General features: G+C 46.7%; 1 protein-coding gene across 2 annotated transcripts in view; it reads right to left on the bottom strand.

The window, feature by feature from the left end:
* LOC134966004 (circularly permutated Ras protein 1-like) overlaps nt 1-14,806 on the bottom strand; it is a 231,235-nt gene that overhangs the window by 119,780 nt on the left and 96,649 nt on the right. For both annotated transcript variants that reach the window (XM_063942453.1, XM_063942454.1), the window contains one exon: nt 2,085-2,193. In XM_063942453.1, the coding sequence (XP_063798523.1) occupies nt 2,085-2,184 (100 nt within the window). In that variant the 5' untranslated portion in view covers nt 2,185-2,193. The remainder of the gene's footprint in view (nt 1-2,084; nt 2,194-14,806) is intronic.

Below are 14,806 nucleotides of genomic sequence, written 5' to 3'. Positions count from 1 at the left end.
AAGCTGCTCTGGCTCCGCGGCACACCTTGCAACTGGTCGCGGCACACTAGTGTGCCACGGCACACTGGTTGAAAAAGCCTGGTCCAGAGTAAGGTAAAATGTAAAGTAAAATGATCCAGAGTAAGGTAACATGATCCAGAGTAAGGTAACATGATCCAGGGTAAAGTAAAATTATCCAGAATAAGGTAACATGATCCATAGTAAAGTAAAATTATACAGAGTAAGGTAACATGATACAGCGTAAAGCAAAATTATACAGAGTAAGATAACATGATACAGAGTAAAGTAAAATGCTCCAGAGTAAAGTAAAATGATCCAGAATAAGGTAACATGATACAGAGTAAAGTAAAATTATACAGAGTAAGATAACATGATACAGAGTAAAGTAAAATGATCCATAGTAAGGTAGCATGATCCAGGGTAAAGTAAAATGATCCAGAATAAGGTAACATGATACAGAGTAAAGTAAAATTATACAGAGTAAGATAACATGATACACAGTAAAGTAAAATGAACCAGAGTAAGGTAAAATGATCCAAAATAATGTAGCCTGAACCAGAGTAAAGTAAAATGATCCAGAGTAATAGGCCCTACACACTTAGCGATTTCATTTAAAGATATGAACGATCTCATTCATTAATGAACGAGATATCGTTCATATCTTTCAGTGTGTATGCACCAACAATGAACGATGTGCGACCCCGTGCTTGTTCATAGTTGGTGCCCGGCTTGTTTAAACATGTAAGCCAATAAAAACAATCTCGTCCATATTAGCATGCAGTGCATCCCTCTGCTGCGGGGTCGCCCGCCGGCCGTATCGCCCGTTAGACACCTCGGCAGCCAATCGCTAGGTGTGTAGGGCCCTTAAGGTAAAATAATCCAGAGTAAGGTAAAATGACCCAGAGTAAGGTAAAATAATCCAGAGTAAAGTAAAATGATCCAGAGTAAGGTAAAATGACCCAGAGTAAGGTAAAATAATCCAGATTAAAGTAAAATGATCCAGAGTAAGGTAAGATGTTCCAGAGTAAGGTAAGATGATCCAGAGTAAAGTAAAATGATCCAGAGTAAGGTAAAATGATCCAGAGTAAGGTAAAATGACCCAGAGTAAGGTAAAATAATCCAGAGTAAAGTAAAATGATCCAGAGTAAGGTAAGATGTTCCAGAGTAAGGTAAGATGATCCAGAGTAAAGTAAAATGATCCAGAGTAAGGTAAAATGATCCAGAGTAAGGTAAGATGTTCCAGAGTAAGGTAAGATGATCCAGAGTAAGGTAAAATGATCCACCCAAGTGTACGAATAGTGCATCACTCCTCACTCAGGCAGCACATACTTTATACACAATTTCCTCACCATCGCATCTTACCTAGCTCTTAAAAATGATTGGGGGTGATCATGGTACCCCATTCCCCACATGAATAATTTACACATTTAGTGGTTGCGGTAGCACTAATGTGAGGGCACTCAAACGCCCACAGTGATGTCATAGTCCTACCTTCCAGATCTACCTATAGAGCGTAGGAATTTAATCTCACTGCACTGGTCCAGAGGTAATGGTTTATTTTATTATACAATAATGGATTAATATTTAATACAGAATGCAACTTAAAAATGATCAGCTATAAATATATCAATCAGATGGAACAACTATAGAGGATCAGCTACTCTGGTCAGGGTTGGCCAGGACATGCAGTAACTAGAGGAAAGCCAACGTCATACTCTCTGCTGTAAACATTTCATTTGTCAGTGGTAGTTTGCAGATTTCATCAATGCACATTCTCCTCTTGTGTTATGACAACAGCATGGTCATTGGGCACTGGCTGGGAAGTAGGATAATGCATGCCAGGATAACTGATCCCTAATGTCAGTGCATCGGCCCATTTGAATTAAAGCACCTGTGCTTCATCTGTCACTTTTATATGTGGGTTTAAACTTTCTATGCATTTAATAATGAGCAGGAATAATCAGTGCTAATGATGGCAAGTGTACCAAGTGGTATATTCTGGATGTATTACACAAAACAAGTCAGTTATTGCTGTGGAAAAACGAGTAGTATTAATGTGCATTAATCTGTACATCACTACTTACCAGTCTGGACCTCAGTGGCCCTTACCGATTTCGGATGGCTGCACAGTTCAGTACTACTCCTGGACTGATCTACATAAATGTATCTGCAGCCAAACTCCATGACAGCCACCTGGAAGTAAGAAGAGCATCAGTAGAGGCTCAATGGATTAATATACAAGCAGCTACTGCACATAACAGTATTTAGCAGCTAAAAAACCCCAACACCAGTCCCCCCAAGAGTTATATGTCATTGCCAGGGCCGTCTTTTTGTATGGGCTCAATGGACTCTTGCCCAAGGGCCCCAGGAGTCTAAGGGACCTAGGCTGATAGCTGAGGGTCTCCTCTTTCCAGGGGTACCAGATTTTTGAAAATCGGCCCTAGGGAACCTGAGATATTTGACTTCTAAGCAGTGGTCCCCATCCGAGCCTATTAATTGCTCTTCCCAGCCAGATATCTCAGGTTCTGTCTGACTTACAGTTTTTCCGAGGATATAACCCAAAAGCTGGGATTCTCCCCTTTTGGTGGACACTGGCAGCTTGTCTCTATTTTGCCCAGAACCAGAAATATCAGCCTTCCAGCAGCTGGTCCCTGCTCCAGCTACACACGCCTGCTATGCAGTTTTATATTCTTATCAGTGTATTGTTCTGGCTCCTGAACTCTGATCCCCAAGTCCCCAGCACCTCCTGAAAGTTGGGACTCTTTAGTGTTTTACCTCATTGAAAGCTAAGAAATCTATTTTCAGGAACTGGAGATATCTGCATTCAAGCAAGCATCCCTCCCATCAGAAAATTATGAATATTAAGCCCACTCCACTATCCACCCCTCCCCTGTGTATTAAACCCTGCCCTACCCCCTGGAAGTCATGTACCGGGGCCCCTTCATTCAGTACAATGCCTCTTTCTACATTTTAGTGTTCTCCCTCCTGCCCCATCTCCCAGCATTGGTGCAGTAAAGGAGTAATTAGCAGAAATTACTGCTCCAGGTCCTACATGCTGAGAGGAAAATAGAACACCCCCTACCGCCGGCGGGACATCAAAGCTGCCACTGATAGCACCTCCCACCCCTACCACTGCAGGATAGGTAGGGGCCCCAGTACATTGCTTTGCCCAGGGGACTACACCAGTGTTGGACTGGGGCATGAAGGGCCCACCGGGGGAATGCAGTGATAGGGGCCCATACTTAGAGGTGTGGCCAGCCTCCACAGAGGCTTGAAATATGCAATAGTTTAGTGCAGTGTAATGCAACATATCTACCATGTATAATACAAGTGCACAGTCTGGAACCTGATCCCTAGAGGAAGGAGTGGGCCCTCAGGCAGTGGGGCCTATCGGTGGTTACCCTGGTACCCCTGTGGGCCAGTCCGACCCTGGCCTACACTGCTGTTAAGACAGCACTGGTCATTGTCATACAGTTATATATATCCCTGTTTAACTATTCTTGGCATCCAGACAAATGCTATGTATGCAAGTATGGGAAGGGGTGGATTCAACAAGCAGCAATATTTGGTTTAAAGCGTTAAATGACCTGAAGCTTCAAGTGGATGATAATAAGAATTTACTTACCGATAATTCTATTTCTCATAGTCCGTAGTGGATGCTGGGGACTCCGAAAGGACCATGGGGAATAGCGGCTCCGCAGGAGACTGGGCACAAAGTAAAAGCTTTAGGACTAGCTGGTGTGCACTGGCTCCTCCCCCTATGACCCTCCTCCAAGCCTCAGTTAGGATACTGTGCCCGGACGAGCGTACACAATAAGGAAGGATTTTGAATCCCGGGTAAGACTCATACCAGCCACACCAATCACACCGTACAACTTGTGATCTGAACCCAGTTAACAGCATGATAACAGAAGGAGCCTCTGAAAAGATGGCTCACAACAACAATAACCCGATTTTTGTAACAATAACTATGTACAAGTAATGCAGACAATCCGAACTTGGGATGGGCGCCCAGCATCCACTACGGACTATGAGAAATAGAATTATCGGTAAGTAAATTCTTATTTTCTCTAACGTCCTAGTGGATGCTGGGGACTCCGAAAGGACCATGGGGATTATACCAAAGCTCCCAAACGGGCGGGAGAGTGCGGATGACTCTGCAGCACCGAATGAGAGAACTCCAGGTCCTCCTCAGCCAGGGTATCAAATTTGTAGAATTTAGCAAACGTGTTTGCCCCTGACCAAGTAGCTGCTCGGCAAAGTTGTAAAGCCGAGACCCCTCGGGCAGCCGCCCAAGATGAGCCCACTTTCCGTGTGGAATGGGCTTTTACAGATTTTGGCTGTGGCAGGCCTGCCACAGAATGTGCAAGCTGAATTGTACTACAAATCCAACGAGCAATCGTCTGCTTAGAAGCAGGAGCACCCAGCTTGTTGGGTGCATACAGGATAAACAGCGAATCAGATTTCCTGACTCCAGCCGTCCTGGAAACATATATTTTCAGGGCTCTGACTACGTCCAGCAACTTGGAATCCTCCAAGTCCCTAGTAGCCGCAGGCACCACAATAGGCTGGTTTAAGTGAAATGCTGAAACCACCTTAGGGAGAAATTGAGGACGAGTCCTCAATTCTGCCCTGTCCGTATGAAAAATTAGGTAAGGGCTTTTATAGGATAAAGCCGCCAATTCTGAGACACGCCTGGCTGAAGCCAGGGCTAACAGCATTACCACTTTCCATGTGAGATATTTTAAGTCCACAGTGGTGAGTGGTTCAAACCAATGTGATTTTAGGAATCCCAAAACTACATTGAGATCCCAAGGTGCCACTGGAGGCACAAAAGGAGGCTGTATATTAGAGATGAGCGGGTTCGGTTTCTCTGAATCCGAACCCGCCAGAACTTCATGTTTTTTTTCACGGGTCCGAGCGACTCGTATCTTCCCGCCTTGCTCGGTTAACCCGAGCGCGCCCGAACGTCATCATGACGCTGTCGGATTCTCGCGAGGCTCGGATTCTATCGCGAGACTCGGATTCTATATAAGGAGCCGCGCGTCGCCGCCATTTTCACACGTGCATTGAGATTGATAGGGAGAGGACGTGGCTGGCGTCCTCTCCGTTTAGAATAGATTAGAGAGACACTTGATTTACTAATTTTGGGGAGCATTAGGAGTACTCAGTACAGTGCAGAGTTTTGCTGATAGTGACCACCAGTTTTATTTATAATCCGTTCTCTGCCTGAAAAAAGCGATACACAGCACACAGTGACTCAGTCACATACCATATCTGTGTGCACTGCTCAGGCTCAGGCCAGTGTGCTGCATCATCTATTATCTATATATAATATTATATATATCTGTCTGACTGCTCAGCTCACACAGCTTATAATTGTGGGGGAGACTGGGGAGCACTACTGCAGTGCCAGTTATAGGTTATAGCAGGAGCCAGGAGTACATAATATATTATATAGTGAGTGACCACCAGACACACAGTGCAGTTTATTTAATATATCCGTTCTCTGCCTGAAAAAAGCGATACACACAGTGACTCAGTCAGTCACATACCATATCTGTGTGCACTGCTCAGGCTCAGGCCAGTGTGCTGCATCATCTATATATATTATATATCTGTCTGACTGCTCAGCTCACACAGCTTATAATTGTGGGGGAGACTGGGGAGCACTACTGCAGTGCCAGTTATAGGTTATAGCAGGAGCCAGGAGTACATAATATTATATTAAAATTAAACAGTGCACACTTTTGCTGCAGGAGTGCCACTGCCAGTGTGACTAGTGACCAGTGACCTGACCACCAGTATATATAATATTAGTAGTATACTATCTCTTTATCAACCAGTCTATATTAGCAGCAGACACAGTACAATGCGGTAGTTCACGGCTGTGGCTACCTCTGTGTCGGCACTCGGCAGCCCGTCCATAATTGTATATACCACCTAACCGTGGTTTTTTTTTCTTTCTTTATACATACATACTAGTTACGAGTATACTATCTCTTTATCAACCAGTCTATATATTAGCAGCAGACACAGTACAGTGCGGTAGTTCACGGCTGTGGCTACCTCTGTGTCGGCACTCGGCAGCCCGTCCATAATTGTATATACCACCTAACCGTGGTTTTTTTTTCTTTCTTTATACATACATACTAGTTACGAGTATACTATCTCTTTATCAACCAGTCTATATATTAGCAGCAGACACAGTACAGTGCGGTAGTTCACGGCTGTGGCTACCTCTGTGTCGGCACTCGGCAGCCCGTCCATAATTGTATATACCACCTAACCGTGGTTTTTTTTTCTTTCTTTATACATACATACTAGTTACGAGTATACTATCTCTTTATCAACCAGTCTATATATTACTAGCAGCAGACACAGTACAGTGCGGTAGTTCACGGCTGTGGCTACCTCTGTGTCGGCACTCGGCAGCCCGTCCATAATTGTATATACCACCTAACCGTGGTTTTTTTTTCTTTCTTTATACATACATACTAGTTACGAGTATACTATCTCTTTATCAACCAGTCTATATATTAGCAGCAGACACAGTACAGTGCGGTAGTTCACGGCTGTGGCTACCTCTGTGTCGGCACTCGGCAGCCCGTCCATAATTGTATATACCACCTAACCGTGGTTTTTTTTTCTTTCTTTATACATACATACTAGTTACGAGTATACTATCTCTTTATCAACCAGTCTATATTAGCAGCAGACACAGTACAGTGCGGTAGTTCACGGCTGTGGCTACCTCTGTGTCGGCACTCGGCAGCCCGTCCATAATTGTATATACCACCTAACCGTGGTTTTTTTTTCTTTCTTTATACATACATACTAGTTACGAGTATACTATCTCTTTATCAACCAGTCTATATATTAGCAGCAGACACAGTACAGTGCGGTAGTTCACGGCTGTGGCTACCTCTGTGTCGGCACTCGGCAGCCCGTCCATAATTGTATATACCACCTAACCGTGGTTTTTTTTTCTTTCTTTATACATACATACTAGTTACGAGTATACTATCTCTTTATCAACCAGTCTATATATTAGCAGCAGACACAGTACAGTGCGGTAGTTCACGGCTGTGGCTACCTCTGTGTCGGCACTCGGCAGCCCGTCCATAATTGTATATACCACCTAACCGTGGTTTTTTTTTCTTTCTTTATACATACATACTAGTTACGAGTATACTATCTCTTTATCAACCAGTCTATATATTAGCAGCAGACACAGTACAGTGCGGTAGTTCACGGCTGTGGCTACCTCTGTGTCGGCACTCGGCAGCCCGTCCATAATTGTATATACCACCTAACCGTGGTTTTTTTTTCTTTCTTTATACATACATACTAGTTACGAGTATACTATCTCTTTATCAACCAGTCTATATTAGCAGCAGACACAGTACAGTGCGGTAGTTCACGGCTGTGGCTACCTCTGTGTCGGCACTCGGCAGCCCGTCCATAATTGTATATACCACCTAACCGTGGTTTTTTTTTCTTTCTTTATACATACATACTAGTTACGAGTATACTATCTCTTTATCAACCAGTCTATATATTAGCAGCAGACACAGTACAGTGCGGTAGTTCACGGCTGTGGCTACCTCTGTGTCGGCACTCGGCAGCCCGTCCATAATTGTATATACCACCTAACCGTGGTTTTTTTTTCTTTCTTTATACATACATACTAGTTACGAGTATACTATCTCTTTATCAACCAGTCTATATATTAGCAGCAGACACAGTACAGTGCGGTAGTTCACGGCTGTGGCTACCTCTGTGTCGGCACTCGGCAGCCCGTCCATAATTGTATACTAGTATCCAATCCATCCATCTCCATTGTTTACCTGAGGTGCCTTTTAGTTGTGCCTATTAAAATATGGAGAACAAAAATGTTGAGGTTCCAAAATTAGGGAAAGATCAAGATCCACTTCCACCTCGTGCTGAAGCTGCTGCCACTAGTCATGGCCGAGACGATGAAATGCCAGCAACGTCGTCTGCCAAGGCCGATGCCCAATGTCATAGTACAGAGCATGTCAAATCCAAAACACCAAATATCAGTAAAAAAAGGACTCCAAAACCTAAAATAAAATTGTCGGAGGAGAAGCGTAAACTTGCCAATATGCCATTTACCACACGGAGTGGCAAGGAACGGCTGAGGCCCTGGCCTATGTTCATGGCTAGTGGTTCAGCTTCACATGAGGATGGAAGCACTCAGCCTCTCGCTAGAAAAATGAAAAGACTCAAGCTGGCAAAAGCAGCACAGCAAAGAACTGTGCATTCTTCGAAATCCCAAATCCACAAGGAGAGTCCAATTGTGTCGGTTGCGATGCCTGACCTTCCCAACACTGGACGTGAAGAGCATGCGCCTTCCACCATTTGCACGCCCCCTGCAAGTGCTGGAAGGAGCACCCGCAGTCCAGTTCCTGATAGTCAGATTGAAGATGTCAGTGTTGAAGTACACCAGGATGAGGAGGATATGGGTGTTGCTGGCGCTGGGGAGGAAATTGACCAGGAGGATTCTGATGGTGAGGTGGTTTGTTTAAGTCAGGCACCCGGGGAGACACCTGTTGTCCGTGGGAGGAATATGGCCGTTGACATGCCAGGTGAAAATACCAAAAAAATCAGCTCTTCGGTGTGGAGGTATTTCACCAGAAATGCGGACAACAGGTGTCAAGCCGTGTGTTCCCTTTGTCAAGCTGTAATAAGTAGGGGTAAGGACGTTAACCACCTCGGAACATCCTCCCTTATACGTCACCTGCAGCGCATTCATAATAAGTCAGTGACAAGTTCAAAAACTTTGGGTGACAGCGGAAGCAGTCCACTGACCAGTAAATCCCTTCCTCTTGTAACCAAGCTCACGCAAACCACCCCACCAACTCCCTCAGTGTCAATTTCCTCCTTCCCCAGGAATGCCAATAGTCCTGCAGGCCATGTCACTGGCAATTCTGACGAGTCCTCTCCTGCCTGGGATTCCTCCGATGCATCCTTGCGTGTAACGCCTACTGCTGCTGGCGCTGCTGTTGTTGCCGCTGGGAGTCGATGGTCATCCCAGAGGGGAAGTCGTAAGCCCACTTGTACTACTTCCAGTAAGCAATTGACTGTTCAACAGTCCTTTGCGAGGAAGATGAAATATCACAGCAGTCATCCTACTGCAAAGCGGATAACTGAGTCCTTGACAACTATGTTGGTGTTAGACGTGCGTCCGGTATCCGCCGTTAGTTCACAGGGAACTAGACAATTTATTGAGGCAGTGTGCCCCCGTTACCAAATACCATCTAGGTTCCACTTCTCTAGGCAGGCGATACCGAGAATGTACACGGACGTCAGAAAAAGACTCACCAGTGTCCTAAAAAATGCAGTTGTACCCAATGTCCACTTAACCACGGACATGTGGACAAGTGGAGCAGGGCAGGGTCAGGACTATATGACTGTGACAGCCCACTGGGTAGATGTATCTCGCAAACGCCAACTCTTTCCTAGGCAGGCTACGCTTTGTATCACCGCTTTCCAGAATACGCACACAGCTGAAAACCTCTTACGGCAACTGAGGAAGATCATCGCGGAATGGCTTACCCCAATTGGACTCTCCTGTGGATTTGTGGCATCGGACAACGCCAGCAATATTGTGTGTGCATTAAATATGGGCAAATTCCAGCACGTCCCATGTTTTGCACATACCTTGAATTTGGTGGTGCAGAATTTTTTTAAAAACGACAGGGGCGTGCAAGAGATGCTGTCGGTGGCCAGAAAAATTGCGGGACACTTTCGGCGTACAGGCACCACGTACAGAAGACTGGAGCACCACCAAAAACTACTGAACCTGCCCTGCCATCATCTGAAGCAAGAAGTGGTAACGAGGTGGAATTCAACCCTCTATATGCTTCAGAGGTTGGAGGAGCAGCAAAAGGCCATTCAAGCCTATACAATTGAGCACGATATAGTAGGTGGAATGCACCTGTCTCAAGTGCAGTGGAGAATGATTTTAACGTTGTGCAAGGTTCTGATGCCCTTTGAACTTGCCACACGTGAAGTCAGTTCAGACACTGCCAGCCTGAGTCAGGTCATTCCCCTCATCAGGCTTTTGCAGAAGAAGCTGGAGGCATTGAAGAAGGAGCTAAAAGGGAGCGATTCCGCTAGGCATGTGGGACTTGTGGATGCAGCCCTTAATTCGCTTAACAAGGATTCACGGGTGGTCAATCTGTTGAAATCAGAGCACTACATTTTGGCCACCGTGCTCGATCCTAGATTTAAAGCCTACCTTGGATCTCTCTTTCCGGCAGACACAGGTCTGCTGGGGTTGAAAGACCTGCTGGTGACAAAATTGTCAAGTCAAGCGGAACGCGACCTGTCAACATCTCCTCCTTCACATTCTCCCGCAACTGGGGGTGCGAGGAAAAGGCTCAGAATTCCGAGCCCACCCGCTGGCGGTGATGCAGGGCAGTCTGGAGCGACTGCTGATGCTGACATCTGGTCCGGACTGAAGGACCTGACAACGATTACGGACATGTCGTCTGCTGTCACTGCATATGATTCTCTCAACATTGATAGAATGGTGGAGGATTATATGAGTGACCGCATCCAAGTAGGCACGTCACACAGTCCGTACTTATACTGGCAGGAAAAAGAGGCAATTTGGAGGCCCTTGCACAAACTGGCTTTATTCTACCTAAGTTGCCCTCCCACAAGTGTGTACTCCGAAAGAGTGTTTAGTGCCGCCGCTCACCTTGTCAGCAATCGGCGTACGAGGTTACATCCAGAAAATGTGGAGAAGATGATGTTCATTAAAATGAATTATAATCAATTCCTCCGCGGAGACATTGACCAGCAGCAATTGCCTCCACAAAGTACACAGGGAGCTGAGATGGTGGATTCCAGTGGGGACGAATTGATAATCTGTGAGGAGGGGGATGTACACGGTGATATATCGGAGGGTGAAGATGAGGTGGACATCTTGCCTCTGTAGAGCCAGTTTGTGCAAGGAGAGATTAATTGCTTCTTTTTTGGGGGGGGGTCCAAACCAACCCGTCATATCAGTCACAGTCGTGTGGCAGACCCTGTCACTGAAATGATGGGTTGGTTAAAGTGTGCATGTCCTGTTTTGTTTATACAACATAAGGGTGGGTGGGAGGGCCCAAGGACAATTCCATCTTGCACCTCTTTTTTCTTTTCTTTTTCTTTGCATCATGTGCTGATTGGGGAGGGTTTTTTGGAAGGGACATCCTGCGTGACACTGCAGTGCCACTCCTAGATGGGCCCGGTGTTTGTGTCGGCCACTAGGGTCGCTAATCTTACTCACACAGTCAGCTACCTCATTGCGCCTCTTTTTTTCTTTGCGTCATGTGCTGTTTGGGGAGGGTTTTTTGGAAGGGACATCCTGCGTGACACTGCAGTGCCACTCCTAGATGGGCCCGGTGTTTGTGTCGGCCACTAGGGTCGCTAATCTTACTCACACAGCTACCTCATTGCGCCTCTTTTTTTCTTTGCGTCATGTGCTGTTTGGGGAGGGTTTTTTGGAAGGGACATCCTGCGTGACACTGCAGTGCCACTCCTAGATGGGCCCGGTGTTTGTGTCGGCCACTAGGGTCGCTAATCTTACTCACACAGCTACCTCATTGCGCCTCTTTTTTTCTTTGCGTCATGTGCTGTTTGGGGAGGGTTTTTTGGAAGGGCCATCCTGCGTGACACTGCAGTGCCACTCCTAGATGGGCCCGGTGTTTGTGTCGGCCACTAGGGTCGCTAATCTTACTCACACAGCTACCTCATTGCGCCTCTTTTTTTCTTTGCGTCATGTGCTGTTTGGGGAGGGTTTTTTGGAAGGGACATCCTGCGTGACACTGCAGTGCCACTCCTAGATGGGCCCGGTGTTTGTGTCGGCCACTAGGGTCGCTTATCTTACTCACACAGCGACCTCGGTGCAAATTTTAGGACTAAAAATAATATTGTGAGGTGTGAGGTATTCAGAATAGACTGAAAATGAGTGTAAATTATGGTTTTTGAGGTTAATAATACTTTGGGATCAAAATGACCCCCAAATTCTATGATTTAAGCTGTTTTTTAGTGTTTTTTGAAAAAAACACCCGAATCCAAAACACACCCGAATCCGACAAAAAAAATTCGGTGAGGTTTTGCCAAAACGCGTTCGAACCCAAAACACGGCCGCGGAACCGAACCCAAAACCAAAACACAAAACGCGAAAAATTTCAGGCGCTCATCTCTACTGTATATGCAGTACTCCCTTGACAAACGTCTGAACTTCAGGAACAGAAGCCAGTTCTTTTTGGAAGAATATTGACAGGGCCGAAATTTGAACCTTAATGGACCCTAATTTGAGGCCCATAGACAGTCCTGTTTGCAGGAAATGCAGGAAACGACCCAGTTGAAATTCCTCTGTAGGGGCCTTCCTGGCCTCGCACCACGCAACATATTTTCGCCAAATACGGTGATAATGTTGTATGGTTACATCCTTCCTGGCTTTGATCAGGGTAGGGATGACTTCATCCGGAATGCCTTTTTCCTTCAGGATCCGGCGTTCAACCGCCATGCCGTCAAACGCAGCCGCGGTAAGTCTTGGAACAGACATGGTCCCTGCTGGAGCAGGTCCCCTCTTAGAGGTAGAGGCCACGGGTCTTCCGTGAGCATCTCTTGAATTTCCGGGTACCAAGTCCTTCTTGGCCAATCCGGAGCCACGAGTATAGTCTTTACTCCTCTCCTTCTTATGATTCTCAGTACTTTTGGTATGAGAGGAAGAGGAGGGAACACATACACTGACTGGTACACCCACGGTGTTACCAGAGCGTCCACAGCTATTGCCTGAGGGTCCCTTGACCTGGCGCAATATCTGTCCAGTTTTTTGTTGAGGCGGGACGCCATCATGTCCACCTTTGGTTTTTCCCAACGGTTCACAATCATGTGGAAGACTTCTGGGTGTAGTCCCCACTCCCCCGGGTGAAGATCGTATCTGCTGAGGAAGTCTGCTTCCCAGTTGTCCACTCCCGGAATGAACACTGCTGACAGTGCTATCACATGATTCTCCGCCCAGCGAAGAATCCTTGCCACTTCCATCATTGCCCTCCTGCTTCTTGTGCCGCCCTGTCTGTTTACGTGGGCGACTGCCGTGATGTTGTCCGACTGGATCAACACCGGCTGACCCTGAAGCAGAGGTCTTGCCTGACTTAGGGCATTGTAAATGGCCCTGAGTTCCAGGATATTTATGTGAAGTGACGTTTCCATGTTTGACCACAAGCCCTGGAAATTTCTTCCCTGTGTGACTGCTCCCCAGCCTCTCAGGCTGGCATCCGTGGTCACCAGGACCCAATCCTGAATGCCGAATCTGCGGCCCTCTAGGAGATGAGCACTCTGTAACCACCACAGGAGAGACACCCTTGTCCTTGGAGACAGGGTTATCCGCTGATGCATTTGAAGATGCGATCCGGACCATTTGTCCAGCAGATCCCACTGAAAAGTTCTTGCGTGGAATCTGCCGAATGGAATCGCTTCGTAAGAAGCCACCATCTTTCCCAGGACCCTTGTGCATTGATGTACTGACACTTGGCCTGGTCTTAGGAGGTTCCTGACTAGGTCGGATAACTCCTTGGCTTTCTCCTCCGGGAGAAACACCTTTTTCTGTACTGTGTCCAGAATCATCCCTAGGAACAGCAGACGTGTCGTCGGAATCAGCTGCGATTTTGGAATATTTAGAATCCATCCGTGCTGTCGTAGTACTACTTGAGATAGTGCTACTCCGACCTCTAACTGTTCTCTGGACCTTGCCCTTATCAGGAGATCGTCCAAGTAAGGGATAATTAAGACGCCTTTTCTTCGAAGAAGAATCATAATTTCGGCCATTACCTTGGTAAAGACCCGGGGTGCCGTGGACAATCCAAACGGCAGCGTCTGAAACTGATAGTGACAGTTCTGTACCACAAACCTGAGGTACCCTTGGTGAGAAGGGCAAATTGGGACATGGAGGTAAGCATCCTTGATGTCCAGAGACACCATATAGTCCCCTTCTTCCAGGTTCGCTATCACTGCTCTGAGTGACTCCATCTTGAACTTGAACCTTTTTATGTAAGTGTTCAAGGATTTCAGATTTAAAATGGGTCTCACTGAGCCGTCCGGCTTCGGTACCACAAACAGCGTGGAATAATACCCCTTTCCCTGTTGTAGGAGGGGTACCTTGATTATCACCTGCTGGGAATACAGCTTGTGAATGGCTTCCAATACCGCCTCCCTGTCGGGGGGAGACGTTGGTAAAGCAGACTTCAGGAACCGGCGAGGGGGAGACGTCTCGAATTCCAATTTGTACCCCTGAGATACTACCTGCAGGATCCAGGGGTCCACTTGCGAGTGAGCCCACTGCGCGCTGAAATTCTTGAGACGGGCCCCCACCGTGCCTGAGTCCGCTTGTAAGGCCCCAGCGTCATGCTGAGGACTTGGCAGAAGCGGGGGAGGGCTTCTGTTCGTGGGAAGAGGCTGTTTGCTGCAGTCTTTTTCCCCTTCCTCTGCCCCGGGGCAGATATGAGTGGCCTTTTGCCCGCTTGCCCTTATGGGGACGAAAGGACTGAGCCTGAAAAGACGGTATCTTTTTCTGCTGCGAGGTGACTTGGGGTAAAAAGGTGGATTTTCCAGCCGTTGCCGTGGCCACCAGGTCCGATAGACCGACCCCAAATAACTCCTCCCCTTTATACGGCAATACTTCCATATGCCGTTTGGAATCCGCATCCCCTGACCACTGTCGCGTCCATAATCCTCTTCTGGCAGAAATGGACATCGCACTTACTCTTGATGCCAGAGTGCAAAT

This window comes from Pseudophryne corroboree, chromosome 10 (genome assembly GCF_028390025.1).
Source record: "Pseudophryne corroboree isolate aPseCor3 chromosome 10, aPseCor3.hap2, whole genome shotgun sequence".
NCBI classification, from domain to species: Eukaryota; Metazoa; Chordata; class Amphibia; order Anura; family Myobatrachidae; genus Pseudophryne; species Pseudophryne corroboree.
Note: the sequence above shows the minus strand (reverse complement) of the source record. Positions and strands in the feature narration are given on the sequence as shown.